The sequence below is a fragment of the Castor canadensis genome, chromosome 17, assembly GCF_047511655.1.
Source record: "Castor canadensis chromosome 17, mCasCan1.hap1v2, whole genome shotgun sequence".
Classification (NCBI taxonomy): domain Eukaryota; kingdom Metazoa; phylum Chordata; class Mammalia; order Rodentia; family Castoridae; genus Castor; species Castor canadensis.
In genome coordinates, this window is record NC_133402.1 from 57,313,738 (window position 1) to 57,341,323 (window position 27,586).

At 39.4% G+C, this 27,586-nt stretch overlaps 2 protein-coding genes across 10 annotated transcripts in view; one reads left to right on the plus strand and one right to left on the minus strand.

Annotated features, from left to right (window-relative positions):
- Nucleotides 1-22,620, plus strand: part of Ppp2r3a (protein phosphatase 2 regulatory subunit B''alpha) — a 153,543-nt gene extending 130,923 nt beyond the window's left edge. For 5 of the 8 annotated variants that reach the window (XM_074059904.1, XM_074059909.1, XM_074059908.1 and 2 more), the window contains 2 exons: nucleotides 1,004-1,110; nucleotides 6,462-10,461. In XM_074059904.1, coding sequence (XP_073916005.1) covers nucleotides 1,004-1,110; nucleotides 6,462-6,621 — 267 coding nt within the window. In that variant the 3' untranslated portion in view covers nucleotides 6,622-10,461. Of the gene's footprint in view, nucleotides 1-1,003; nucleotides 1,111-6,461; nucleotides 10,462-16,662; nucleotides 19,790-19,846 lie in introns of those variants that run through there. The other 3 variants (XM_074059910.1, XM_020160037.2, XM_074059911.1) reach the window with 2 other exon arrangements.
- Msl2 (MSL complex subunit 2) overlaps nucleotides 22,191-27,586 on the minus strand; it is a 31,658-nt gene continuing 26,262 nt past the window's right edge. For both annotated transcript variants that reach the window (XM_074059912.1, XM_020160040.2), the window contains exon 2: nucleotides 22,191-27,195. In XM_074059912.1, coding sequence (XP_073916013.1) covers nucleotides 25,604-27,115 — 1,512 coding nt within the window. In that variant the 5' untranslated portion in view covers nucleotides 27,116-27,195 and the 3' untranslated portion in view covers nucleotides 22,191-25,603. The remainder of the gene's footprint in view (nucleotides 27,196-27,586) is intronic.

The window sequence follows — 27,586 nt, forward strand, 5'->3', positions numbered from 1 at the left end:
CAAAGATGTCACAGACAGAAGAGCAAAGGGTGGCAACCAAAGTATGGAGAGGGAAGGATGTGATTTGGGAGAGAAGGGCTGTTTCCAGGAACATACCCCAGATGATACAATGTACAAGCTGGCTTTTGAAGAAAACAGTAAAAATTTGCCAGAGGAGGCTGGGTGTATTAACATATACTTATAATTCCGTAGGAGATGGAGATGGGAAGATTGAGGTTTGGGGTCAGCCTGGGCAAAAATGTTAGCAAGCCCCCAACTCAAAACATAAGGTCAAGAGTGATGCTACGTGCCTATAATCCTGGCTACACTGAAGGCATAGATAGGAGGATCACTGTCCAAAGCCAGCTCTGGGCAAAAACATGAGACCCTCTGCAAAAAAGAGCTAAAGCAGAAATGGGCTGGGGGTGTAGTTCAAGTGGTAGAGCACCTGCCTAGCAAGTGCAAAGCCCTGAGTTCAAATGCCAATACCATCAAAAGAATTTTTTGGCAAAGGAAAGGTTGGCACATACAAACGACACATCTCTCCACACAGCTGCTGTGCAAAGTGTCAGAAAAGAAGGGACTGAAGAAATCTCTCTGGTTACAGAGTCTTGACATTAAGTGTTCATCAGCCAGATTTTTATAGTTTGTGGTTTGAGATGTGGAAAATCGCTACAGAAATGTTGCTGTTAACACCTCTTTTGTTTTGGTGGGACTGGGGTTTGAATTCAGGGCTTCTTGCTCACATAGCAGGTGCTCTACCACACCTCCAGTCCATTTTGCTGTTTTTATTTTGGAGATGGGGGGGTCTCATAAGCTATTTGCCCAGTCTGGCCTCAAACCACAATCCTCCCAGGTAGCTAGAATTACAGGCATAACCCACCACACCTGGCCACACACCTCTTTTAACATGTTGAAATGAAATGCTTTTCAGGTTTTTTTTTTTTTTTTTTTTATGCAGTATACATTTGTGATGACCTACTATTTGCCTTTATTTCATTTTCTGTGCTCTCTTTTCAACCAGGACATTGAGAATGATGGGCCTGAGCCCTCAGACTGGGACAGGTTTGCTGCTGAGGAGTACGAGACTCTTGTCGCAGAGGAGTCGGCCCAAGCACAGCTCCAGGAAGGGTGAGTGAGTCTCCGCATCTGATACAACTTTCCACCAGAGACGCCTAAGTCGGGAACACTACAGCCAACCTTAGAAAATCCTTTTCTGTATTGTTTCTGAACAGCATAAAATCTGACTGAAATAACCAACTGTAGTTAAGTGAATACTTCTTCCAGAAGTCTTGTCTTCCCTTCTTCACTGATTTCTCAGTTCTATCCCTTTAATAAGCCACACCTTTCACAGAACCCAAGGTCACTGAGCCATCACACCACTGCTTTAGAGATACTGCTAAACCCTGTAGTTAAAGGAGAAGGCTACAGGAACTGAAGCTCCAGTAAATAATAAGCCTTATTATGATATGCATGGTTTGTGCATTCTACCCTGTACAAGGAGTAATTTATGTATAATTTATACTAGGCAGGGGAAAATTCCATAAACTAACCATGTTAAATTAAATTATCCAGCCGGGCATGGTAGTACATACCTGTGATCCCAACTGTGTGGGAGGCATAGGTAGGAGGATCCTGGGCCAAGGCTGGCCCAGGCAAAAAGCCAGAAACCCATCCAAAAAATAACTAAAGCAAAAAAGGGTCAGGGTCTCAGTTCAGGTGGTAGAGCACCTGCCTAGCAAGCAGGAAGCTCTAAGTTCAAACCCTAGTACTGCCAAAAAAATCTAAATTATCTGAGAATTTCACTACTTGGAAAATTTTGGTAATTTCATAATTTTCTGGCTTTTTCTAGTGATTCTTTAACAAATCTTCCACTTCTTCCTTAGCCCTTATTTTTCTAAGGCTGTCAATTCTGGCCATTAATATAATGCTTTCAGATGACATGATATTCAAAGAAAGAAACGAATAAATACTAAAACATTTTCCTCCTACTCTCTTTTCCTCACCAGAAGCATCTCTGTGTGGTGTGTGTCAAATATGCATCCATTTTTTTTTCTTACTCAAATGGTAGTATACTGTATTCGTTGTTTGGTACTTTGTTTTTTCCACATGTAATAATATATTGAAGACTATTCAATAATGTACCTGAGTGACACATACTTTGATAGCTGCATAATAATCCACCATATAGTTGTGCCATTATTTTACAGTCCTCTGCTGACTGACAATAGACTTCTAACATTCCACTACTAGGAATTACAGTGTTGCAGTAAATCATCCTATAGACATGTCATTTTATACAGATTTAGGGTAAATTCTTAGAACTATAAAAAAGCATATAAGCATACTCAAACTAGGTATTTGTAAAGAGTTTACAAAGACATGGAGGATTTTAGAGAAACCAAGCAAAGATGCAGACTTCCATACAAGTGATCCATTTCCATGCCTAGCCCTAAGGGGACAAGATGAAACCATAAGCTAGGCGTAGTGGTGCAAATGTGTTATCCCCAGGCACTTGGCAGGCTAAGGCAGGAGGATTGAGAGTTCGAGAGTTCGAGGACAGCCTGAGAGATTCTGTGTTGAAAAATTACAGGAAAAAAAAAAAAAATGATACCATGAACAGAACCCAAAGAAAGTAGTTAGGTAGAAAGGGGCACCTGACAGGATCTATGACTTTCAGTAATGGAATTCTACCAGCCTAGGGCAGCCCTCCTAAGAGGAGCTGCCAGAAAAATGCCCAGTTTTATTCTCTGTGTACCCTTCAGTCAGAACCCAGAAGACAGGGGGCCCTCAGGTCAGCCTCCTGATCACACAACTAAGGGAAGACTGGATCTGGAGGATACACAGAAAATGGCCAGGCCACTGAATAATGTGAAGGAATCCTCCTGGGAGATGGCACCATTGTACAGCCTCTACCATGATCTCCTTAAGGTCTTTTTTTAAGAGTTCAGAACACACCATCACCAATCCCTTTTTTAAAATCTGGATATTTCTTTAATCTGTTTAGCCACAATCCTTGGGTTTCATTTTTTATATCACTGACCTGGAAACCCTAAAAATCTTTTGTCATCTGTTGAATTTCTTAAGCCTGACTATATCAGAAGAGAAGGCAGGAAAGTGAATTCAGAAATGTAAAGGTGTTTTTGGCATTGAGCTTCCATACTAGGAACTAAAGTTAGTTTTTTGATTTTATGCGGCAACATCAGTACAATTAGGAACAGGTGTGGATGTTTACAATAGTGAAAAATTAGAGACAATTAAGTGTTTAATGATAAGAATAATAAAATTATACTATATAATTACATATATAATTATAATGCATCCCATGCAAGCATTAAAGATATTTTGTGGATATGTACATCTTGACTTTCACTAAGGAAAAAGGATTTTAAAGATCAAATAAAATGTAATAGGAAAGATAAAAACAAAAATCCCAAAGAAAATTAGGCATATATAAAGGAAACAAAGGGGATCTAACGTATCTCTTAAGATAAGAGACCAGGGCTGGTGGTAAGTGGTAGAGTACCTACCTAGCAAGCGTGAGGCTCTGAGTTCAAACCCAAGTACTGCCCAAAAAAAGGGACAACAAAACAAATGCAATATATATATATATATATATATATATATATATATATATATACACATATTTCAAGGACAACAGAGAAGCTTTTTGAAAGAAGACCTGAAACACTGATAGTGATTGACCTCAGGTGTGCACTGTGGACTACTAGAACTCAAGGATGAAAAAAGGTTCATTCTTTTAAAATGGAAGTCAGAATGGGGGCGGGGGGGGGATCATCCATGCCTTAGATACCTCCACAGTAAAACTGAATAATGAAAGATCATGAAACAATGTTTACAACTTCTTCATAAAAAGAAATCCTGTATGCAAGAATTTTATGCTTAGCCAAGATGATATTCCAGCATAAAGATAGAAATGGACATTTCCAAATATGTAGGAACCAGAGGTAGGTAATACACTACCCTCGAGCTCTTTAAAAAGGATCTGATCATAAAACCAAGCAACAAACCAAAATAAAGAGCTCGGAAATGGAGCAGCTATAGTAGAGAAGAAAGAAGAATGAGCATCCAGTCCATTTAAATGTAAGACAAGGCTAAACAGCTAAGGGTAGCAAAGACAGAGTCAGAACATACTGAAAAAACAATATAACTAAAATTGGGAGATAGAGATGAGAAAGAAATATGTGTAAATTCCAGAAATAATAATTAAAATTAGGAGGAAGAGAATGTGATTAACAGGTCTCAGCAGATACCCTCAAAAACTATTAAATCAAACTGACGGTTTATAAAATGTTAATTAAGATAAAAGTTTGCAATAGTAAAGCAAAGCTCTAAATATTTTAATTCAGTCACAAAACGTGCACACAAAAGAAAAACAGACCTATAGCATAAACTAATGATGATATGATAAGGCAAATATTTTTAGATCCACCAATGTAAAAGGGATAAAGTGACTTATTAAAAGGTACATGGAATGACAACAACCACCTGATGACATCATCTTTTAGAAGCAAAACTTAATGAAAATAGATTTAAAAAAATACCTTTATGACTCATATCCATAGATCATTTATAAAATATGTATTATATCACAAAACTTCTGAAAAACAGCAACAATATAGAACAGCTTCTGATTTCGAGGTGGTAGACTGAATTGCATGCTGTAGTCTCTCACACCATATAAGAATAAGAAACATAGAACAGGCATAGTGGTTCACATCTATAATCCCAGCACTTGGGGTCCTAAGGCAGAAGGATGGTGTGAGTTTGAGGCCAGTTGTGCTACATTCATAAGACCTTGTGAAAAGAGAGGCAGAAGAGTTCCAAACACTACTTAAAGGAGAGGAGGCGCTTTTAATGAACCACTAAAAGATGGAAAGAAAGAGGGACCAATTGAAGAAGCCAGCAGCTTAGATTCTTTGTGATAAAATGCAAAGAGTTGTTACAGATAATGGCACAGCACTTAGCAATGGATTTCTGAATTTCACTGAAAGCTCAACAAGCAGCAGTGTCCATGTAGGTCAAACCCTATATACCTGTCCTCCTCTACCCCCAGAGAAACACAAAGGAACACAGAAAGCCCAGCCACACCCCAGCAGCACAGGATAGACTGCATAGCCCTGCCTACCCCTTCTTCCCCTTGAAGACACATTGAAGGCAACCCTGCTTGCCCCTTCCTAAGCCACCAACACAAAGGCAGCAGTCTGTTCTCACCTACACAGAAAAGATACCAGATAGTTGAGAAATACCAACAAAACAATCATTAAACTGAAAGGACTTTCACCCTTAGAAAAAGACAATACAGCATTCAGAACAAGACATCAAAAATGGGGGTTTACTATTTTCAGAGAGATAAGACAAAATGTCACACTCTTGAAGCAAGACTATAGCTGGTATCTTAGAAATGAAAAAAAAGGTTGGGGGAGGTGCTGGCAGAGTAGCTCAAGTGGTAGAGCACCGGCCTAGTAGTATGAGGCCCTGAGTTCAAATCCCAGTACTGCTAAAGAAAAGTTTAAAAAAATTTAATGAAAAAGGCAATCAGTCATTGAATAGAATGGCCACAGCTAAAGAAAAAACATTCATTTGGGATACTGATTGGGCTAATCGAGTTTAAAAAGCTCTTAGGAAGCAATAGAAATAAAAAGCCAAATATTTCCTAGAATTACAACTGTCCAAATTAATGAACAAACATAGAGAACTGGGGCATGTCTCAAGTGGTAGAGAGCTGGCCTAGCAAGCATGAGGCCCTGAGTTCAAACCCTAGTAACAACACATTTTTCTGGCCATATTATAAATACTTTAGGCTTTGTAAGTAGGTCTCTGCTACAATTACTCACAGATAATTTGTAAGAAATGCATGTTGTTCTATTTCAATAAAACTTTTAACAATAGACACTGACATAATAATTTCATAGTATTTTCTCATCACAAAGTATTTTTTCAGATTTAAAAAGGTAAAAGCATTTTGTTTTCTTCTATACTGGGGTTTGAAGTCAAAACCTTAAACTTGCTAGGCAGATAGGTGCTCTACCATTTTAGCCACACCTTCAGCCCAAAAGTATTCTTAACTCATAGGTTGTACAAGAACAAGTGGCAACACAGATTTGGCCCACAGACTATAGTTGTCAATCCCTGAACTACAAGACAGTGAGGGTGTCTCATGCCTGTAACCCCAGTTACTCAGGAGTGTAGAAGTAGAAGTTTGCCTGGCCTGTAGGAGGCTCCAGCACTGAGTGGGGGGAAAAAAAAAACTTGCACTAGAGTGAAAATTAAGAACACAAAAAAAACTTAACTATTAGAGAGAACAGATCACCCAAAAAGTGAACACAAAACTAAACAGAGCATTATCAAGTATTGAAAAGAAAATAGCTTTGAACCAGAATACGGTACCTACTTAAATGTGAAGGCAAAATAAAGACAATTTCAGAGTTCAGAGATTCAAATACTTTATTTCCCCATAGACCTTCTCTGAAATATTACATGGCATCACTCATCAGGAGGCAGAGGCAGGAAGATTGTGAGTTCGAAGCCAGTCTGAGCAAGGTGAGGAAGACCCTATCTCAAAAAGAAAATACAAACAAAAGGGTTGGGGGCATGGCTCAAGTGGTAGAGTTTGCCTAGCACTGGGTTCTATACCAGTACCACCACGTTTACGGGAGTCTAGGTCCCGAGGACTGCTGGTGAACTCTGTTAAATATTTAAGCAAAAAACAGCACCAATCATTCACTCATACATACATTCAGAATAAAAGTAGGAGGGAATACATCCAAACTCATTTTATTTAGAAAGCCAGTATCACCCTGATACCAAAGGCAGACAAAGATGTCATAAGAAATGAAAACTACAAGCCAGTGTCCTTCATGATGATCAGTCAGCTACTGAAGAAATACCAGCATAAGTCCATCAACATAGAGAAGGTATCATATACCTTGACTAAGTGGAATTCATTCCAGGAATGGGAAGTTGGCCTAACATCTAAAAACAATGCAATACAACATATTAATTGAATAAACAATTAAAAAGCATGTGATCATTGATAAAATCCAACATTCATTCACAAGAATTCTCACTCAAGTTAAGGATAGAAGTAATAATTCTCACTTCTTCAACCTGACAGAGTGCATCTAGAGTTAACACACTGGGCGCTGTCTCACACCTGTAATCCCACCTACTTAGGAGGTAAAGATCAGGAGGATTGCAGTTCAGGGCCAGCCCAGGTAAAAAAGTTAGCAAGATCCCATCTCAACAAAAAAAATCTGGGTGTGGTGGTTCACATCTGTCATCCCATTTATGTAGGAGGCATAAGTAGGAAGATCACAGTCCAGGCCAGTCAGGGCAAAAAAAATAAAAAAAAAAACAAAGAGACCCTATCTGAAAAATAAAGCCAAAAATGGGAGGGGGAGGGAAGGAAGGAAAAGGAATAAAATGAAAACCTTTCCCCTAAGATCAGGAACCAGGCAAGGATGTCCAGTGCAGTAAGATAATAAAGAGACATTCCAATTGGAAAGGAAGCAGTAAAACTACTCAAAGATAATGTGACCTCTATAAAAAAGATACAAGGAATTTACGTAAAAGATACCAAAACTATTTTAGTTAGTAGTCTCAGAATACAAGTCAGTATACAAAAATTAGTTGTATTTCTATATACTAGCAATCACATCACATCACAATCACAATCACATCAAAAAGAATAAAATAGGAATAAGTATAAGGAAAGAAATATTGCACCTACACATTGAAAGCTTCCAAAGAACGATAAGAAAAATCAAAGACTTAAATGCAGGATTAGAAGGCTCACTACTGTTAAAATGTCAGCTCTCAGACAGAGGACACCTGGGTTGGTAGATTCCAGTTTGAGGCTTTGAAAGAACACATTGGAAAGGGAGATCAGTGTAACAAAATGATTAGCTGGTAACAAATAATCAGAACAGAAGAGTGTAGGGTCAGCCTAAAGTAGAAGGAATCTGATACTCTGAAAGGAAATGGAGAGGTTGAGAGAGATGGAAAGTTGGGGCTCTTTAGCAGGTAAGGGGAGCTTTTCAGAGTGGAATGTCATTTTGGAAGTGAATTTTTTTTCAGTGATAGCAGGTTGGTACCAGTAATTGCTACCACTAATGCAGTAGGAGAACCATTAAAATGTGAAGGATAGGCCAGGCGCCAGTGGCTCCACCTATAATCCTAGCTACTCAGGAGGCAGAGATCAGGGGGATCGTGGTTCAAAGCCAGCCCAGGGAAATAGTTCACGAGACCCCATCTCAAAAGTACCCAACCCAAAAAAGGGCTGGTGCAGTGCCTCAAGGGGTAGAGTGCCAGCCTAGCAAACGTGAGGCTCTGAGTTCAAATCCTAGTACCACCAAAAAAAAAAAAAAGTAATGGATGGACTGTGCTTGTCCATGTGGGCAGCATTCAGTTTCCTGAGATAATGGCAAAACAGGGAGGAGAGGAAAACTCTGAGCTAGGTGAGGCAGTTGGCCGGGATGCTGGTAAATGAAAACAAAGCACTGCAGGTTTTTGTTTTTTCAAAGCTAGAGTGCTTTTGTGGAGCAGGGCAACAACCAGGACGAGGTACTGCCTATGAGCAGTGGCCTCTGGATTCCACTGCTGGCTTCCTCTCTGTACACCAGTGACCTTGAAGTTTACTTAATCCGTGTCTCCCTTTCACATCTGTAAAATGTGGATAAAATTACCTAAATCAGCCAGGTGACAGTGGCTCACGCCCATAATCCTAACTACTCAGGAGGCAGAGATCAGGGGGGTTGAGGGGCTAAGCCAGCTCAGGCAAATACGTCAGGGAGATCATTTCTCAAAACAACCCTTCACAAAAATAGGGCTCATGGAGTGGCTGAAGGTGAAGGCCCTGAGTTCAAGGCCCCAAGAAACTCATGGAATTTCTGTGGTAATTAAATGAAATACATTCATGAAATTTATTCATGAAATGAGTTTGTGTACAGCACCGATACAGTATATAGGAAGTACATAGTAAGTGTTACCTATTGTCTATTTTCTAGAAATCAAAGAATAAATAGCTTCCACTTGAGCACTATAGTAGGTTGTTCATCGGTCACCCAGTTTTTTAGTAAAAAGAAATGTTGGGGCTGCTGGTAGGATTGTAGGGATTGTCTGGCTTCACAGGGAGAGTTCCAGAAATCATGGTAGAATGGTTTTGGGTGGCAGGCCAGGGAGCAGACACACTGAGAATGAGAAATGAAAAGTACTTTAAAAAGAACAAAGTTGAAGTGTTTAATCCACCTAATTTCAAAACTTAAGATATTGCAGCTGGGTGTTGTGGTACACCTCTGTAATCCTAGCTACTGGGGAGGAGGATGCAGGAGAATCACAAATTTGAGTCCAGCTCAGGCAGTTAATGAGATCCTATCTCAAAAAGTAAACACAGAAGGCGGGGGGCATAGCTCAAGTGGTGGAGCTTAGCGAGCTCAGGCCCTGGGTTCAGTCCCCAGTACCACATAAACAGTGAAAAACTTTAGACCAGGTGCTACTGGCTCACGCCTGTAATCCTAGTTACTTGGGAGGCAGAGATCAGGAGGATCACAGTTTGAGGCCAGCCCAAGCAAATAGTTTGAGAGACCCCCATCTCAAAAATATCCAACACAGAAAAAGGGCTGGACAGTGGCTGAAGTGACAGGGCTTCTTGCTTGATGGGCAGGTGCTGAGTTGTGACCCCAGTACTGTTGAGCCCACACAGGCAAATAGTTCGCTAGAGCCCCATCTCCAAAATAACCAGAGCAAATGAAACTGGATGTGTGGCAGTAAAGAGCCTCCTTTGCAAGTGCAAAGCTCTAAGTTCAGACCCCAGTCCCAAATTAAAAAATTTTTAATTATTGTTGTGGGCTAGGGATGTGACTTAGTGGTATAGTGCTTACCACACAAAGCCCGGGATTCAGTCCTTACAGCAACAGACCAAACACCACCACCTTACTGTAAAGCAAACAGCCATCAAGACACTGTAGCATGGTAGGTATATACACAGACCAGTGAAATATTCCAGAAGTAGAAACTCATATGTAGGCAACTAACTTTCAACTAAAGGGAAAAGGGTCGTCATTTCAAAACTGTTGTTGAAATAAATGGATATCCGTGTGCAACAACAACAAAGGACCTCAATCCACACCCTCCATTACATACATAAAATGGATCACAGACCTAAATGGAAGAGCTAAAACGGAAGCTTCTACAATAGAACAGGAAAGATCTTTGTGGGCTTGTTAAGGCAAGAACAATTTAAAAGTGGATAAATGTGGGGATTCCTTAAAAATTAAAAACTTTTTGCTCTTCAAAAGACACCATTAAGCAAGTGAAAAGACTGCCTTAGAGAGAATATTCCCAAAGTATTCTGATAAAGAATTCATATCCACAATAGTAAAGAACTCATATAGCTCAATAATGAAAAGACTTAATAACCAAAAATTTTAAATGTTATCTCAACCAGCAAAAACCCTTGTTCCTTCCTATTATTGCTTATACTCTCTCTTCAACAAAATTAGAGATAAGGGCAAAATAGTTTCTGCTGGGTGTTGAGGGGGTGGGGGGGAGGGGGAGGGGGTCGAGTGGGTGGTAAGGGAGGGGGTGGGGGCAGGGTAGGAGAAATGACCCAAGCCTGTATGCACATATGAGTAATAAAACAATAAAAAAAACTTTAAATGGACAAAAGATACGAATACACACTTCACTATGTAAGAGATACAAATAGCAAACAGGCCTATGAAAAGATGTTCTATATCATTAGATATCAGGAAAATGTAAATTAAAACCACAGTGAGATGCATTACACACCTGCCAGAACTAAAATCACCAGTTGGCCATGGTGTTGGGTACACTGGAACCCTGTGCACTCAGCTCATGGGGGTGAAAAATTAATTCAGCCTTTTTATAAAAGCTTGGCAATTTATTAAGCAGTTAAACACAGTTGCCATATAAATGGTAATTCTGTCCTAGAAATCACTCCAAGAGAAGTGCTGACCTAAAAACATACACGAATGCATATGGTAGCCCAAAACTGGAAGTAACCCAGATGTCCATCAGACTGGGGAACTGATTAAAAAAAAATGTCCATATAATGGAATGTTACTGAGCAACAAAATAATGAACTACTGACTAACTCAAATGGCTGAGGGAAAGAAGCCGGACAAAACAAGAGTATATACTATAGGATTCCATTTGTATAAAATTCTAAAAAATGCACATTAATCTATAGTGAGAGACAGCAAATCAGAGTTTCCTGGCAAAGGGAATAGTGATTACAAAAGGACATGAGTAAAGCCAGGCTGGTGGCACACACTATAATCCCAGCATTCAGAAGACTGCAGGAGGATCACAAGTTAGAGGCCAGCCTGGGCTACTTACCAAGACCCTGTCTCAAAAAAAAGAGGGTAATTTTGATACAGAGGGAAGGTGATGGGTGTTTTCATCTTTTTCATCAAGAAAACATACATTTTTTAGAAACCAACTTCACAGTTGTAGGCTTACTACATAAAACTTACTACATTAATTGAACAGTATATTGTACATATACCTCAGGAATAAAAGGAATAATGCTACTAGATGCAGCCTGGCTGAATCTCACACAAACATCACTATATGTAAAAGAAGCCAGACCCTAAGACTACATCTCATATTGGTGAAATTTCTAGGAAAGGCAAACTCAGTAGCACGAGAAGGCAGTTCAGCGCCTGTCTGCTTCCCTAAGAGTGGTGACAGTGCAAGCAGAGACAAGGAGAGGTGGGGAGGAATGTGTCCACATTTGGGTTGCAGTGATGGTTGTACAAGTACTAAAATGCACAGAACGCTTAAAATTGGTAAAGTCTGTAGCATGTAAACTATACCTAAACAAAGCTATTTTTAAAAAGACCCATAAAATTAGCTTAATTTGCCAGCACTGTTTTAAAATGTACATATTTTTGTTTTTAGGGTTTTGTTTTGTTTTTTGGGCAGTACTGGGGTTTGAGGTCAGTGCCTCATGCGTGCTAGACAGGTGCTGTCCATGTGAGCCACTCCCCTCAGCCCTTTTTGCTTTATTTTTCAGATAGGCTCTTAGTGCTCTTGCCCAGAGCCAGCTTCAGACCACAGTCCTACCTATAGCAACTACAGCTGGGCTGAGTGCTTAAAAAGGGGGCTCACCAGTATTTTGCCTGGGCTGGCCTCAAACCTCAGTCCTCCCGATCTTTGCCTCCTAAGTAGCTGTGACTACAGATGTGAGCCAACATGACCTGCTTGATTTTTGAGCATATTGCTATGTAGCCCAGGATAGTCTAATTTGTGATCCTTTTGCCTAGCCTCCTGAGTGCCAGAATTACAGGCATGTACTACCATACCTACTGAGTAAAGGATAATTTTTAAAAGAATTCAGTAAATGTTTGCATTCTTGTAGCATACTAAGTCATTACAGGATATGGTGAACACAGGACCCCTGCCTCATCAGGGCAGACAGACCGATGCAGTTAAACTTAACGGCTTTCCCATTAAGGATCCCATTGCATAAACACCTCATGCTAGCTCACTGGCAGGAAGACAACTGCTTTCACACATTGCTGGTAGAAGCATATTGGCCCAATGTCCCTGAAAAGTAGTATGACAATATATACCAGCCACCTGAATTTACATCCTCTGCCTATGCCTTTGCCTCCCTAATTCTTGTTAGGTATCTTGTTGTAAATAATCAGAAATTTGGATAGAATCATTCCATCCAAATAAACGGCATTGGTCACTAATAATTTTGAAGTTAAAAAAAAAATTGAAGTAACACAAATGTATAATGGAATAGTTAAATAAGTCATAGCATCTCCATGTCATGAAATTATACAGCCACTTAAGTGATGTTCTTGCAAATTTTTAATTTCACAGAAAAATCAGTTACAAAATTGTGCAATATAATCTCAAAGTATTAAAAAGTGAATATGGCCAGGCATGGTGGTGCCTGCCTATAACCTAAGCACTCAGGAGGCAGAGGTGGGAGGATTGTGAGTTCTAGGCCAGCCTCAGATATAGTAAGATCTGTTTCAAAAAAAAAAAAGTGTGTATGAAAACAGCCCAAAATACTAAGTGATTAACTCTGGGCTGAGGGACTGCAAGTAATTTGGGTTTTTATACTGTTCTAAATTTATGTAGCTCAAATAATGAATGTGTATTACTTTAATAAATGGGAAAAATTATTTTTCCTTTATCTATTTACATAAGTAATACATGTTCATTGCAGAAGAGTTAGAATATAAGCAAAAATCTTCACCTGAAATCCACGACCAAGAGACAGACTGTCTTTCACTTTGTCCTTCTAGACATCCCTATGCAAATAAGTTTTATACCCTCATTACAAAATAATCTGTTTGACAGATCATACAAGTTTTATAACCTCCTTTAAAGGAAGGGAAAAAACATCTAAATAGAAGTGTGTTTGAATAAAGACAAGAGTAACTGGTAGCAGCTGAGGAGAAAAAATAATTGGCTCAAGCAAAAGTTTTTCTCAAGTTGTCATAGCCCTGAGAGAAGGTGCCAGTGTGCATGGAAGGGAGAAAGAGGAGGCAAGGGCTGTATCCAGAAGTACAGGTGCAGAGTCAAGAGGAGATGCAGGCAGACGCCAGCTGTGGTGAAATTCAACCAGTGCATTCGAGATGCTCTTCCCGACACCCCTCTTCTCATGTTGTGGGAGATAAGATAAGGCCCACACACAACATATGTGGGTGATGAGGTCTTAAGGAGAGAGGCTTGCAACACCTACAGCCTGTACAGCAAGTGCCAGAATGTCAGCAACGAGAAGGAAAAGCCCCTTTCTAAGAGTAACAGCTGACTGATGGTTCAAAAGCAAAGCTAGGCCCCTAATCCCAAGGGCTTCATCCCATGAGTACATACAAATAAGTCAGAAATTACCAGACTCATATTAGAAAAGAAGAAAGAGTATCAGTACCATGGAAAGAACAGAGGCTTAGGAACCAAAAGATGTGGTCCACTCACCAGCTGGGCAGGTTACCTGACTCCCGTGGCTCAGTTTCAGAAGATCCAGAAACTGCCTTCCAAAGTGATTGTGAGAATCTAATACATGAAAATAAATACCTGGCACATAGCTACTGATGACTGTAACTGTTATACTCCCATATGGAAAGAAATGGAACATATAACATCATGATAAGACCACGAAACTTAGAATTAAACCAGCCTAAATTCATACCTGTGTGCTACCATTTACTAGCTGTGTAATCCCATGTATTCATGCCTCAGTATCCCCCAATATAGTAAGGACACCCTTGCAGCACCAAGCTGTTTTAAGACTTAAATAAGACAGTGTATATAACGTAAAGCCCTTAAGCAGAGTGTCTATATAATAAGTAACAATGGCTATTTCTACCACTGCTGTGATCTTGGCCACATGACTTATCCTCCCCAAAGTAGTTTGTCCCTTTCATTCCCTGTGCACAGTACTTAACACATAGTAAATATCTGTTGCATAAACAGCAGGATTTTGAGATGATGTATCTGGTATCTAAGGGTCAAAATGGAGCTATTTATCTTTGCCTTTCAAAGAACCTTTCTTAGTCTTGGCCAGTAATTCCATCACTGGCCAGATTGATGGGGACGTAGGAAGTTCTCACAAATGTTTACTGAATGACACAGAGAATAACAGTACTTTCAGCAGACACTTTGCTACAAGGATATCCACAGGAGCCCAGGCCACAAACTCTTCCAAAAACAACTTCATCGGCTGTACCATCTAACAACAATTAGGTAGCCTTTGTGTCAAGTGCCTGTACGTCCTGATTCAAGGCTGGTAACTGTGTACAGTGCCTTCAGATCTCAGCAAGGTGAAGAAGATCCGAAGGTCTCCATAGGTAAAGCTGCAAACACTGCAAATTACCACATCCAGCATACAAAGTGATCACCGCATACAACAGTATTTGTATAAATTCAACCCCTGGTAGTGACTAGTCATAGGGAAAATAGAAAGACAAGGCTACCAATTACTTCAGCCTATTTAGCTAGCGTGTCACCTATATTGAAGATAACAGATTGTACCACTATTTATAATTAACATTCATATGGTTTCTGCACTACAGTAAGTTTAAAACTCCACAAAAATTAAGTCAAGAAGGCTAAAGGAAAGCATGGAGGTGTGTTACTATCTTAGGAAAAAGACCTGCAGTAATAAAAACAAGTGTTTGTCAACTTGACTAATACTTGATTACTTCAGATTTTTAGTTATTAACCTTTTATATTATCTTTACAGTGCTCTCTTGGGGCTGGTGATGTACACTTGCCAAGCATGTGTAAGGCCCTGGGTTCAAGTCCTAGCATGGGGGAGGTGGAAAATGTTCTCTTACAAGGAGGGTATCATGGTGTTTCACCAACAGCCTCACAGCTTCACATTTGAGTAACCCAGATTGAACACACTTCTTTTTTGTTCTGGAAATTTATCAAATTGGTAGAAAAAAAGACTAGTTGAAGAAACCCAGAAAATGGAGAGATTGGTCCAGCAATTTAGAGGTAACCATTATTTATGCTTCAGTACACTTTTTTTTTTGACACTTAATGTTACTAGTGTGTTCAAAACATGACTTTTAATGCTTCAGTGTTTTCTCAAGCAGTTTGTAAGAATCGTTGGTGCTGGGCATGGTGGTGTAATCTCAGCACTTGAGCAGCTGAGGCAGAAGGATCATGAGTTCAAGACCAGCCTGAGCCACACAGCCTGACCCTGTCTCAAAACAAAAAGTTGTTCTTCTAACCAACATTTTTAAAGGCAGGTCAACTTTCTGAAGTAGGAAAATAGATGGTGTTACTTTGGGAAACTTTAACAAAAGTTAAAACAAAAGATTTTCTACACATTAGATGCTTTAAGGAAACTCAATAAATCACATATCCAACTTCCAAGAGAATTCATTCAGTCCATTTTCTGTAAATGATTTAGGATAAAATCCGCACACTCCTATTTTAAGTATTACAGAAGTATGAGAGATTCCAAGAACTATTTAACATTTTATTCTGTGCTTAATAATCACCATTATCTTAGATTTCCCTTAATCAAATATTCTGTCCCTTTGTCTCTGTAAACAGTCAAAAACCCCAGAAACTGGAATCAAATCACAAGTCCCAGACAGCACCTGAAAGTGCATAAAATCCTGTGGCAGCCACGTGTGCCGGTCGTTATTTCTGCTCATTCCAGTTACTATATTTCCATCCCAGCAGTACGAGGTCTGGCAGAGTGGCTCAAGAGGGAGAGCACCTGTGTAGCAAGCATGAGGTCTTAAGTTCAAGCCCCAGACACACAGACACACATACAAAAGATCAGGAGCCAGGAATCTGCAGAAACAACTTTTGCCCAGAAATTGCTCATCTGGAAGGGAAACCTTATGTAGCGAAAACTGGTTTTTCAAAGCAATGTTGTTGCTGGTTGAATTACATGAGCCGTTTTCTCTCATGCTAACAATACTAGCTTAAGGAATTTGTTCTCAGTTTAGTACATATGATTTCTAGTAAACTGTGAACCCTGAGTTCTGCTTTACTTCTGTTACCCCTGTGCTCATTCAAAAATGAACAGCTAAACAAAGAACACCTCGTGAAATAATCACTTGAACCCTAAGAAGCTCAACAGCTTGCACCTACTTAAACCCAAAGTGGTCATTTAGGAGTCGGGTGATAAGACTTTTCTCTCCGTGTTCTCAGGCATTCTGAAGAGCTGAATAAAAAATAAAGGCTCTCACCAGTCTGACTTTCAGGACTTCTGCACCTTCACCATTTTACTGGACTTCACCTTTCCCCAGAAGCCAGCTACTCTACACTACAGCCAAAGGAAATGAGTGAGCGACAGAATGGACACTTTACAGTCAAGTGAAAAACAGATAGGTGGAACCAACCAATAATGGAGAGGGGAGACTGTAACTTCGTGAAGTGCTGAGCATGAAAGATTGAGAAGAAAATAGTTATGCAGACATCAGGGAGTAAAAATGTCCTAGAGGGAAAAATACATGTAATGGCTGAAAGGCAGCAAGCAGCAGGTTGGGGAAGTTTTAAAAAGTGAATGTATCCAGAGCATAGTGAGCAGTGGAGGGAGATGTGCTTAGAGGCCAGGGGAAGCAAAAAAGTGACATAATTCCACAAATAATCGTTTTGAAGATTATTCTGCTAGATTGGTAGAGATGCAGAAATTGAAGTAAGGAGTCAAAGCCATTACAACATCTAAATAAAAGACTGTGGTAGCTGAGTAGCCAGAGCAATCAGGAAACTTTTAAGTGACATGAAAAGGCCAACAAAATTAGCCAGAGGTAAGGCTACTGTAGGCAAGAAGCAGTAAGCCCTCAGAACATAACCCATTCCAACATGGCAAATGGCCTGCTAAGACAGAGGCAAAGGGTATGTGTGCAAGAGTGAAGGCAGGAAGTTCAGCTGTTAAGACAACTCTTGGGAGTCCAAGCAAGGAAGCACTGGTGGCCTTAACCAAGTCAGTGGCAATGACGAGGAAGCAGGGCTGTGTCCATGTGGTACTGCAAGAGGGGACGGGGAACTTGGAATAACTAGGTTTCTGGCTTTGAGTGGTGGAGGACGCCATTCACTAAAACAAGAAGAACCGGAGTTCAGCTTTATAAATGATGCTGTCCTGGAAGAGCTAACAGGCAGGTGGACACATAGGGGCCTTTAGTTTAGAGAGAAGTTGAGGCTGGATATGGATGTGTAGGTTTAGAAGCCACAGGTGAATGAGTAGTGGAAGACTTAAGATTGGCAGGGAAATACAGAAGAGCTGAGTCCAGACATGCTGACACTGAAGAGGAAAAGTGGGGTAGGGTTCTCACCAGCACTGATGTTTTAAGCTGCTGTTTCTGTTGTATTTATTATCTGGAACACTGTAGCATACGTAGCAGCAGCCCTGGACAGTACCCACTAGATGCCAAGGAGACCCACTCAGTAATGAGGATCAAAGTGTCTCCAGACATTGCCACATGTCCCCTAGGGGCAAAACCACCCCCCACTGAGAATCATTGAGACTAGGAACCTCCACAACACTAACAAAAGGATGGTTACTGATTGAACTACCCCACTTTTTAAATTCACAGTGATAAATTACAACCCAAAACAGGGTCTGTGTCACACTCCACTAAGCCCCAGCACTTCCCATCACAAACAGTACCAAGAGTTTATCAGGCCTTAACCACCTCTGTCTGAGGCAGGAACGCCTAAGTTTAGGAAATACACAGGGTTAAGTAACGTGCCCAGTCACATTAAGTGATCAAATCGATTGGAAGCTGACTTCACAGTGACTCCAAAGCCCATGCACTAAAGCTTAGCCACTATTTCAAGATGGCCTCCATTAGGCTGCTTACTAGAGCTGTGAGGAACAGACTGGTTTGTTTTTTATTGTTGTTGTTTTCACCATTGTAGGCCTAGCATTTTGGTTCATGCTTAGCAACAAGAATTCAAATATTTACTCAGTGAACCTCACTTCAGACTTAACACTTTGAAAATATGCGTTATCCGCAGACCTGCTTTGAGGTGTTTAAGACACTGACAGCTTGTAGACAGCAAAGTTTGAACACCATGGGGAAGAAAATATCTTCCATTTGGCAGGAAATAAGCAGTCTGGAAAGTCATTGCTAAAGTTAACTTTTGAGAATTTTGTTCCCAGAAATGAAGGCTCTGCCATCTACTGCTTCACAACTGATGGGCCAGTTACTGTTCTATTGCCTCTTTACCTGGTATATACTGCTTCTATTGAGGCCTGAGGACATGGGGGGAAGAGTACAAACAAGAACGGAACATGGTATTTTTGTAAAATAAGCTATAATTTTTGATAGTATCACAAGCTGGAATTCATAGGGAATAATTTCCAAACAATTAGGATTTCTAAAAAGTTTAACCTTCTCTAAGCTCTACTTAAAGCTGCTTAAGGAAGCCAGGCACAGTGGCTCAAGTCTGTCATCCCTGCTACTTGGAGAAACACAAATAGGATGGCGATCCAGGCCAGTGCAGGCATCAAGGAAGACCCTATCTCAGAAATAACCCGTGCAAAAAGGGCTGACAGAGTGGCTCAAGTGGTAGAGCACCTGCCTAGCAAGGACAAGGTCCTGAATTCAACCCCCATGACTGCCAACAAAAAGTTGAGGGGCTGGTGATGTAGGTCAGTGGTAGTAGCATGTGTAAGGCTTTGGGTTAGAGCCGCAGCACTGCAGAAATAAATTAGAAACTTGACGCCACCTACTGGGTATACCTTGGCAGTTTTCCTCACTAGTTGGGCTTTGTAATTTTTTGAAAGACTGTATCTTCAGAAACTTTTGCTCAAATGCCATGGAAGGTCCCTGCAAAGAGTAACAAGGTGAGCTGGGGATGTGGTTCAGTGGTAGAGCACTTGCCGAGCATGCAAGAGGCCCAGAGTTTAATCCTCAGCACCACCTGCAAAAAAAAAAAACTAAGCCAATGACATCAAATACAGTAGTAAGCTTTAGTAAATGACCATGTGTAGAGCACCTGCCTAACAAGCACAAGGCCCCCGAGTTCAAACCCCAGTACCACACACAAAAAAAAGTTCCCCATTATGCACGGAAACCACATAAGTTTCCGTGCACAATGTCAAGCTCATAATGCTCACTGACCTAGCACCACCCAAGGCCCGTAAGTTTGATATAGCACATTTCCAACAGACTCTAACATGGTTTTGATTGAGCTTTAAGGAGCAGGAAGAATGTATTCTGCTTTCGAGCCTTAGCTCCTCCCAGGGAAGCACTGGTGTTTAGAGCTGCCATTTAGCAAGAGGATACTTTTCCAGGCTGGTCCTTTAGTCGGTTTGCCATTATTGACCTTTACACAAATGATATTTAAAAAAAAAAAAAAAAAAAACAACTTTCTTTTGCTTTTTCAGCTCCTTTGAAGATTATGAAACAGATGAACCTGCCTCTCCCTCTGAATTTGGAAACAAAGGCAACAAAATAGTAACCTCAAGCCTTTCAGAGAAATGTGGAAAGCTTCAGTCCGTGGATGAAGAGTAGCTGCCAATGTCTGCAGGAAGATGTGTGTTCCAACTATTTTTCCATGTAAAGAGATGCTGTAGTTTGCATACTGCTTTTTAAAGGTTTTGATTTCTCCAAGTGTGCATCTGCACTAGGAACTTTAAAATGTTTTTAAGCAACATTCACCGTAGGAGACTACTCCAGTTTGCCTCAACCGACTCTTGCAGATATTCCTCGGAAGTGAATCTAACCATGCACCATCATCACCTTCCAGAGTCTGCAGATCAGCACTCCATACCCTTGAATGTACTAAGGCTCTCTTGGGGAAAGTGCCAAGCACAGTTCTCTGCACAGAAGCAGAAGTTGCCTCAGTGTTGGCCAGCTCCCCTGAGGTCCCTCAGGGCTCTTATGGAGCCTAGAAGAAACCTTCATTTGGAGAAAACTTGAGTCAAAAAATTCTGGAACTTGAAAAAGTAGTAAGGGCCTCCAGAATTACTTGGCCCTAGTAATAAAAGCACTGCCAAAACATCTCAGAGACTTCTTTGAATTATATTTACTGCAGTTCAAAGATCTTGAACTTACCTAGTTTAATGTAATTTCACAATGACCTGCCAAACTGCTAGTCACTTTACATCCTCAGGTATTGTAACCACTGGGCCTTCCAACTTTGTAGGCAAGCTCTGATAGCCTCCCAATCCTGACTGTGGATCTTCTATAAAATCTCAAGTAAACTCTTAAAATGAAGACTAGTACAAAATTTAACTCCTACTTGACTTAGAAAACAAAAGTCCTTCTAACTTTTGTATAGTACTATTGAATGACATTAATTTCCAAATTAATTAGCAGGCCTACTTGAAGCCTTAAAGGGATAATGATATACTATATGAAATATTCAAACTAGTCATATTGCTTTTTTCATTGACTGTTAGACTAAGCCAAAAGTAAAAGCCTCAATCCTAAGCAGTATTCCTTACTTCATATTGAAAAGAAACTAGTACTCAAGATATTTCATCCACCTCAGTATCACAGAATTGGAAGGAAACAGTGATGGCACCCATGAAGGAAAACTTTTTTTTTTTTTTTTAACTACAGTGGTAGATGTATTCACTTTCTGGCAGGTCACAGTGTGGCCAAATCCTACAGTATTCTTAGGGGGGAAAACTGAAAAGGAACTTCCAAAAAAGGGACATTTCTGATACAAGTAAAAGAAACCCCATCCAAGCAACTTTTTAAATATCCACCTTTGTCACAATCATGTTTTCTCCTAGATTTTTTTCTTTTAGCCAGTCCTGAAAATGTCAGAATTGCCTCCTTTCCTCTCCACCTTGGTTCCCTTGCTGGTATAAAGACCAAACACTGAAATAATCAAACTTTGTGCTGTAGCAGGCAAAAAGTGGAGAAAAGGAGAATTTAGGAAACGCACATCAATCGTACAATTTCAGCAGGCACGCCTGTCACAAGAGCCTACCAGATTCCTGGTTATTGTACCTTCATGATTAGAACTGATCTGTCATTTAACAGTTACAGAAAATGGTAATTATACAACTACCTAATAGTTCATCCAGAGTATTAAAAGTGATGAAATTTTTAGATTACATACAATAATGTAAACATATCAATAAATTATGAAAATTAAGATTATTGCTGGGTTATGTGCACACACCTGTAATATCAGCACTCAGGAGACTGGGCAGGAAGATGTCAGTTTGAGGCCAGCCTGACTCTGTCTTAAAACAATGACTATTCATGCGATACATGAAATCCCATCAAGCCTGTACTAGAGACGAAAAACAACTATGTTTAGTGTCAGATAAAAAAATACGAAAGGTGTTTTTTTTTTAACTAAATATGGCTTAAGTTTTATCTATAATGATCCAAATTATTTGAGATTCACCAAAAAGTAAAAATTCAGTTTTATGCTATGTTTTCTCTAATGAACTTAGGGCTGGGCTCACTAGCCACACTGAAATCGTATACAACTTAAAAATATTTTATCTGTGGTGCTGAGAATCAGATCCATGGCCTGTACGTGGTAGGAAAGCATTCTAACCCTGAGCTAAACCCTCAGCCCTACTTTTTACCATTTAGCTTTTTTAATCTTGCTTCTCCTTACTAAAGTTCTCTTTGCTTGCACTTTGGTCAGTACTTGGCTTTAAAAGTCTGTAATTATACAAAAGTTCAGCTATCAATACCATCCCACTTAACATACTGTTTTTATTTTGGGTTGCCCAAATTATACATTTTTCAAGAATAACAAGCATGTATGTCACTGCAGTTCTTTCCTAGAGCTGAATGCAAAGAATGTGAATTCTGAGGAATTAGGATAGTATATGTTTAACTTTCTGATAAAGATCATACTAAATAAAATCACTGCTACCAAACTGGAAACTTTGAAGTTGTTACAGTACCCCAGGACTCTTGATGAAAGTTGTGATCTTAATACTATTTAATGGAAAATTAGTTTCATAGCGTAACACTAATTGCCAAGGTAATCAAACTAATAAAACTGTGTATTTCCCCTGCATCTTACCTGTCACTATGTACTGTTTAAAGTGTTTTAAAAAACTATCAAATGAGCTAAGTCATTTGCTCAGCTTTTGAAAATGTTAATGTGTGTTTGAATAGAGAAGGCTGCATGACTTGTTTCCCTTTTTGCAAAATTAAATAAAGTGGTCAAATATATGAATCACGTTCACTAAAATAATCACCACACTTTGGCTTTAGTCACATTTAAAGTCAACACTGTAAAAACAACACTGTAAACAAGCTTGAGTTTCAAAGACACTGACTCTTTGAACCCCTGGGAACACTATAAAGGTTGGGAAGGAATGCATAACTGCATGTTATTGGGTATCTATAATGTAATTTTTAAATGAAAAAATATAAATTACCTACAAAGTATTAGATCACACACTAGAGTTTCATATTTCCTAAAACATTTAATATGTTACCTACGAGATGGGAAAGGACAATTTTAAAATTATAAAATTTTCACTTTTCTTCAGCAAGGTGACCATGGAGCTTTTTTCTTAAAGAAAACTTTAGAACACAATAAGGTAAACTGAATTCCTCACCCTAGGACCAACTATACTGCACCTCTCCATGGAAATGTGCACTTAATGAAGCTAGTCAAACAATAAAACTGTCAGCTCTAAAACTAATACCTTAGGTAAAACATCATTTCACCACTTATAAACAATGATAAACTCAAAAGAACACTGAAATTGCACCATTTTGTTTTGGTGGTTTCATGTCCTAATGAAGTAAATCCAGGTACTTCAGTAGTCATTGGTCAGCATTCCTAAGGAACTTGTCGTATAAAGGAAAACAATATAAAAACAAAGGCACTGTAATTACTCTCCCCCAATATACCACTCAAAGCATGCTATTCCAAATTCCTCAGTATTCTACAACATAGAATTAGAAAACTATCATTTATTGATAGATTTAAGGTGTAATACAGGTTTCCAAAAAATGTGGCAGTGAGAATACCAGCATAAAAAAGAGAAACTTGTGCTAAAAACAACCTGAATTCATCATTGGCAATATTACATAACAATCAAGGTCCTCACATACTAATATTTCCACTTTGTCTATATTGCCAACCTCCCATGCATCAAAAAACACAAAACTAAGATTATCAAACTTGGGAAGCAATAAAGTACTCCATGAATTTTAAGATCATAATATCAGGAAGGTTTGGGAGATTTGCAAAATAAATCCTAATCATCCATGTGTACAATCTCATTTCTAGTCATTTTTGCAGTGATCATTAGTGAATAAAGAACAGATTTACAAGTTTATATAGCAGGGCATCTGGGTTCAACACAAAACTGTTACAAACTTTAGGTAAATACATGTTATAATAAGACACAGCTAACACTTAAAGGAATTAAATAAAATTCCAGAACTTGGAAAGCAAATAAAGACAAGACAACTAAGAAGCATTTTCCACCATTTACTCTTGTTATCAAAAATAGTTCAACTCTTCTTGCAAAACAAAAACAAAATAGTACATACTGGACACATACATCACATTTTTCTTCCTATGGCTTTAGCCCACCCCCACCCCACCAAAAAAGACCAAAAGGAAAAAAAAAAAAAAAAAAAAAAAAAGACAACAAAAACAACTCTACCTGACCACATTCACAGAAAATGACACCAAGATACACTACAAAAGAGGAGGTGTCATCTGCTCTGTGTCCAAAGGGTTCTTCTCCATGTCTTGTGTGAGGTGAGTAACCATCACTGAACATGCTGAGTGCCAAATCAAAACATAACTTCAACATATGTCAGCTCTCACGAGAGGTGGTGAACGCAGTAGAAATTGGAACTTTTCCAGCAGTATTTTTCATAAAATAAGCACTGTCAAAGCAGCAACTTTTCTTTTAAATCATAAGGTTATCTCTTTATACCTAGTCAGTCCTTGTTTTATGTGGGCTGTGCTCTTTCAAGCAACTGACCAGATTTCCCTTCAACAGAATGTTTGTCTTCCCCAAAAAATTAAAGGGAAGAAGTACATTTAAACTGAAACAGTTTGTGCTTTACATGCAAAAGAGCATTCTAAAGAAAATCCTCCTAGCTTTAAACATACCTAAATGCACAGGCTTCATAAAAAGGCATCTGTTAGGCCTCAATAAAGAAGCCATCACAATGAATAGCACCCTAAAAAAAATAGGAGCATATTCAAAACAAAGTCTGTGGCAAATAGAGAAAATAAAATCAAAGAAATAGCCAAATGGCAATAAGTATAATGCATAAATCTGGGTTAAGTTTTGGGGCATTATTCCAAAATTATTTTAAATCCCAATTTCTAAATAAAATCTTTATAATTTTTTAAAAAATTGTCACTTACTATATAGTCTAAATTTAATTACCTTCAGAATAAAATGTTCTTCACTTCATTTATCCAATTAGAACATTGCTCAAAGTGAAGGAAGGATTTAGAATTTTCCCCTAGAAACGAGTCAGACTTAATTAGAAAGGGAGCTCAACTCAAGAGAGTTTTGAAGCAAATGGCTAAACATTTGCAGTCTGACAGAATTTGTTCACTTTTAAAAGACAGGTTCCTTAAACATTCTAATGAGGGGAAAATTTACTTTCATAATACTGCTTATTTAAGAACTGCTACATACACCAGTAGCCAATTTTCATGATCAGAAACGGTATTATGTCAGCACAAAGGTTGAGCTGGACACCTCAGCTTTTTAACAGGAGAAACGTCAATGTGGCATCTGAAGGCAGCACTGAGTCTCCCGAATAAACTAATGGCTACTTTTTCCACAAAAAATTAGCACAATCTTTATGGACTGACTAGATACCACTTCCTTACATTTAATCATAAACTCTGATTATGCACAAAGCATGACCATAAACAATGAGGTTAATGTTATTTTCCTTGCCAAAGTTCATTTTGTATAAATCAGTTGCATCAGCATTTGTTCTCAAACTATGAGGTTCTGTAAGAACTAAGAACATATAGTTGTAGGGTTACTCCTCCATTATCTGAAAACTATTTCCCCGACACTAACACATATAACTTAGCAATGAAAACACTTGATACAAGTGATCTATATGCAGGAGCTCCGGCAAGTTAAACCAACAGAACCATAGCTGCCGTAAAACTGTAGCTATTTCCCTACCAGAGGTAGGTTTAAAGACCCACTGATTTAACAGTCGAATCTCATGTCTATAGCTTCATCCAAACTTTTATCATCATGTGTACTGGCAGCTAAAAACGTCGTTACTGGGGACCCTGTGACATTAATTACACTGGTGCTGGTACTAGCATTGCGCACTGCGATGCTAGTCACATTAATGCCCAAAGTGAGCCTGGTCTGCTCCAAGGCCTTTTCTGGCACAGCAAATGCCTCCAGCTTCTTCTCCCCATTGGCCATATAGGAGTTTTGGCAGCCACGGCATATGCAGTCTAAGCAGGCTTTGCGGTTAGAGTAACAAGGGCAGCGTTGGCCGCGGCAGGTAAGAACACTTGGATTTTGAGTAGCACGCCCACATTTACACCCTTTCTTTTCCTGGGGCTTTTTGTACACAGTCTTGGTAGGACTTCCTGGCATAAAATGATGACTAGGAATCTTTTCCTTTACCGCTTTGTCTTTTTTGAGAATACCTGGCTTGGTTTTCGAGTGAGACTTCTTGGATCCATGTTCGTGACTCTTTTTCATGCTTTTAGTGGATAAAAGTACAGTTTTGCTGATTTTGGGTGTGGTGCCTCCATTAGGAACAGTTGCTATAGGCTGAAGAGAAATTTTGCTCTCCCGTTTCACTGTCACAGGAGCGGATGCCCCCAATGTTGGGCCTCGGATAATGGTGGAAATTGGAAGTGGCTGGACTTTCTCACTGTCACTTTCTGACCTGGATCGTTTTCTATTCAGTTTTGCTACCTTCGGAGTTGCCGCTGTACATGACAACCCATGAAGTGCAGGACTGGTGGACATGAAAACATTATGGCTAAGTGACTGGGAAGAAAGCTGCAAAAAAGGCCCATTGGATACAGTGGCTTCCAAGTTCGGCTGCAAATTAGGACAACAAACTTCTGTATTTGAAACAGTTTCTAAGCTGCGGAGGACTTCCTCAACACTCAGTAAGAGAGAATCACCAGGTTTTATATCTTCGCTGAAACTGCAGATATCAATGCCTGTGGAGCATAAGTCAGTGGCCACTGTGTCACAGACAGGTGGCAGGCTGTCAGACAGATCCTCAGTTTTTATGTCAACAGTATTACATACATCAATTGTATTTGAATGTTCAGGTGAAGGAATATTTATACCAAATCTATCTATTGAAAGCCCATTGTAAGTAGGCAAACCATTGATAACAGAACTGCCAATAGCAATGCTGAGGGTGCTTTCAGACATTGGAGATAAACTAGCTTGAGGATCATTCGTGGGTTCTGAGGTTGAAGGTAAAGGGGAATGTGTCAAACACAAAGTAAAGGATGAATCTGAGGGTTTTTCTGTCTCCTCACAAAACAATGAGCCATCATTAAGCAAAGCCAAAATATCAGAAGAACAGTCGACTGCTTCTATGATATCCCGTGCCAGTGTAGTCTGTGTTATATATTCACATAGTTTTTTGTAGCAGTTCACTAGGATGCTTAACTGCTTGTTTTCTTCAAACTGCTCATAGTCTTTGCACCAGCTACATGAAGGCTTCATCATCATTTTCTTGCCTTTACAAGTTTTGCAGACATAGTGTTGGCAGGTGGAATTGGTGGGTGCAATAGGATCTTGTAGCAAATGTCCTGAGGAGAAGGAGGAAAGCAAAGATTTTAGTAAAGTTAACTGACAGTTTCATATACTGGAGTTAAGATGACAGTTATCTATCAAAACTGAGATGGGTTAAACTCACCAGACCAAATAAACACACCTTGTAAGAATGCGAAAAAAACACAAGAGCACACTTTATTTCCATACCATTCCCATTCCTTTATCTCAAATCAGAATCTTCCTTGATTCTGTGTTTTCCCCCAAAATTATTACACAGTCCACTTTATCCTCTGGTTTCTAAAAAGGTAAAGATCAGTTATTGAAAGCATAAACGAGGTTTCAAAATCCTTGGGAACTCAAACCAATGCAATGTCATAATACTGTGAACAAAATCATACCATTTGAGGTTTTTTAAAGTTTTGTTTT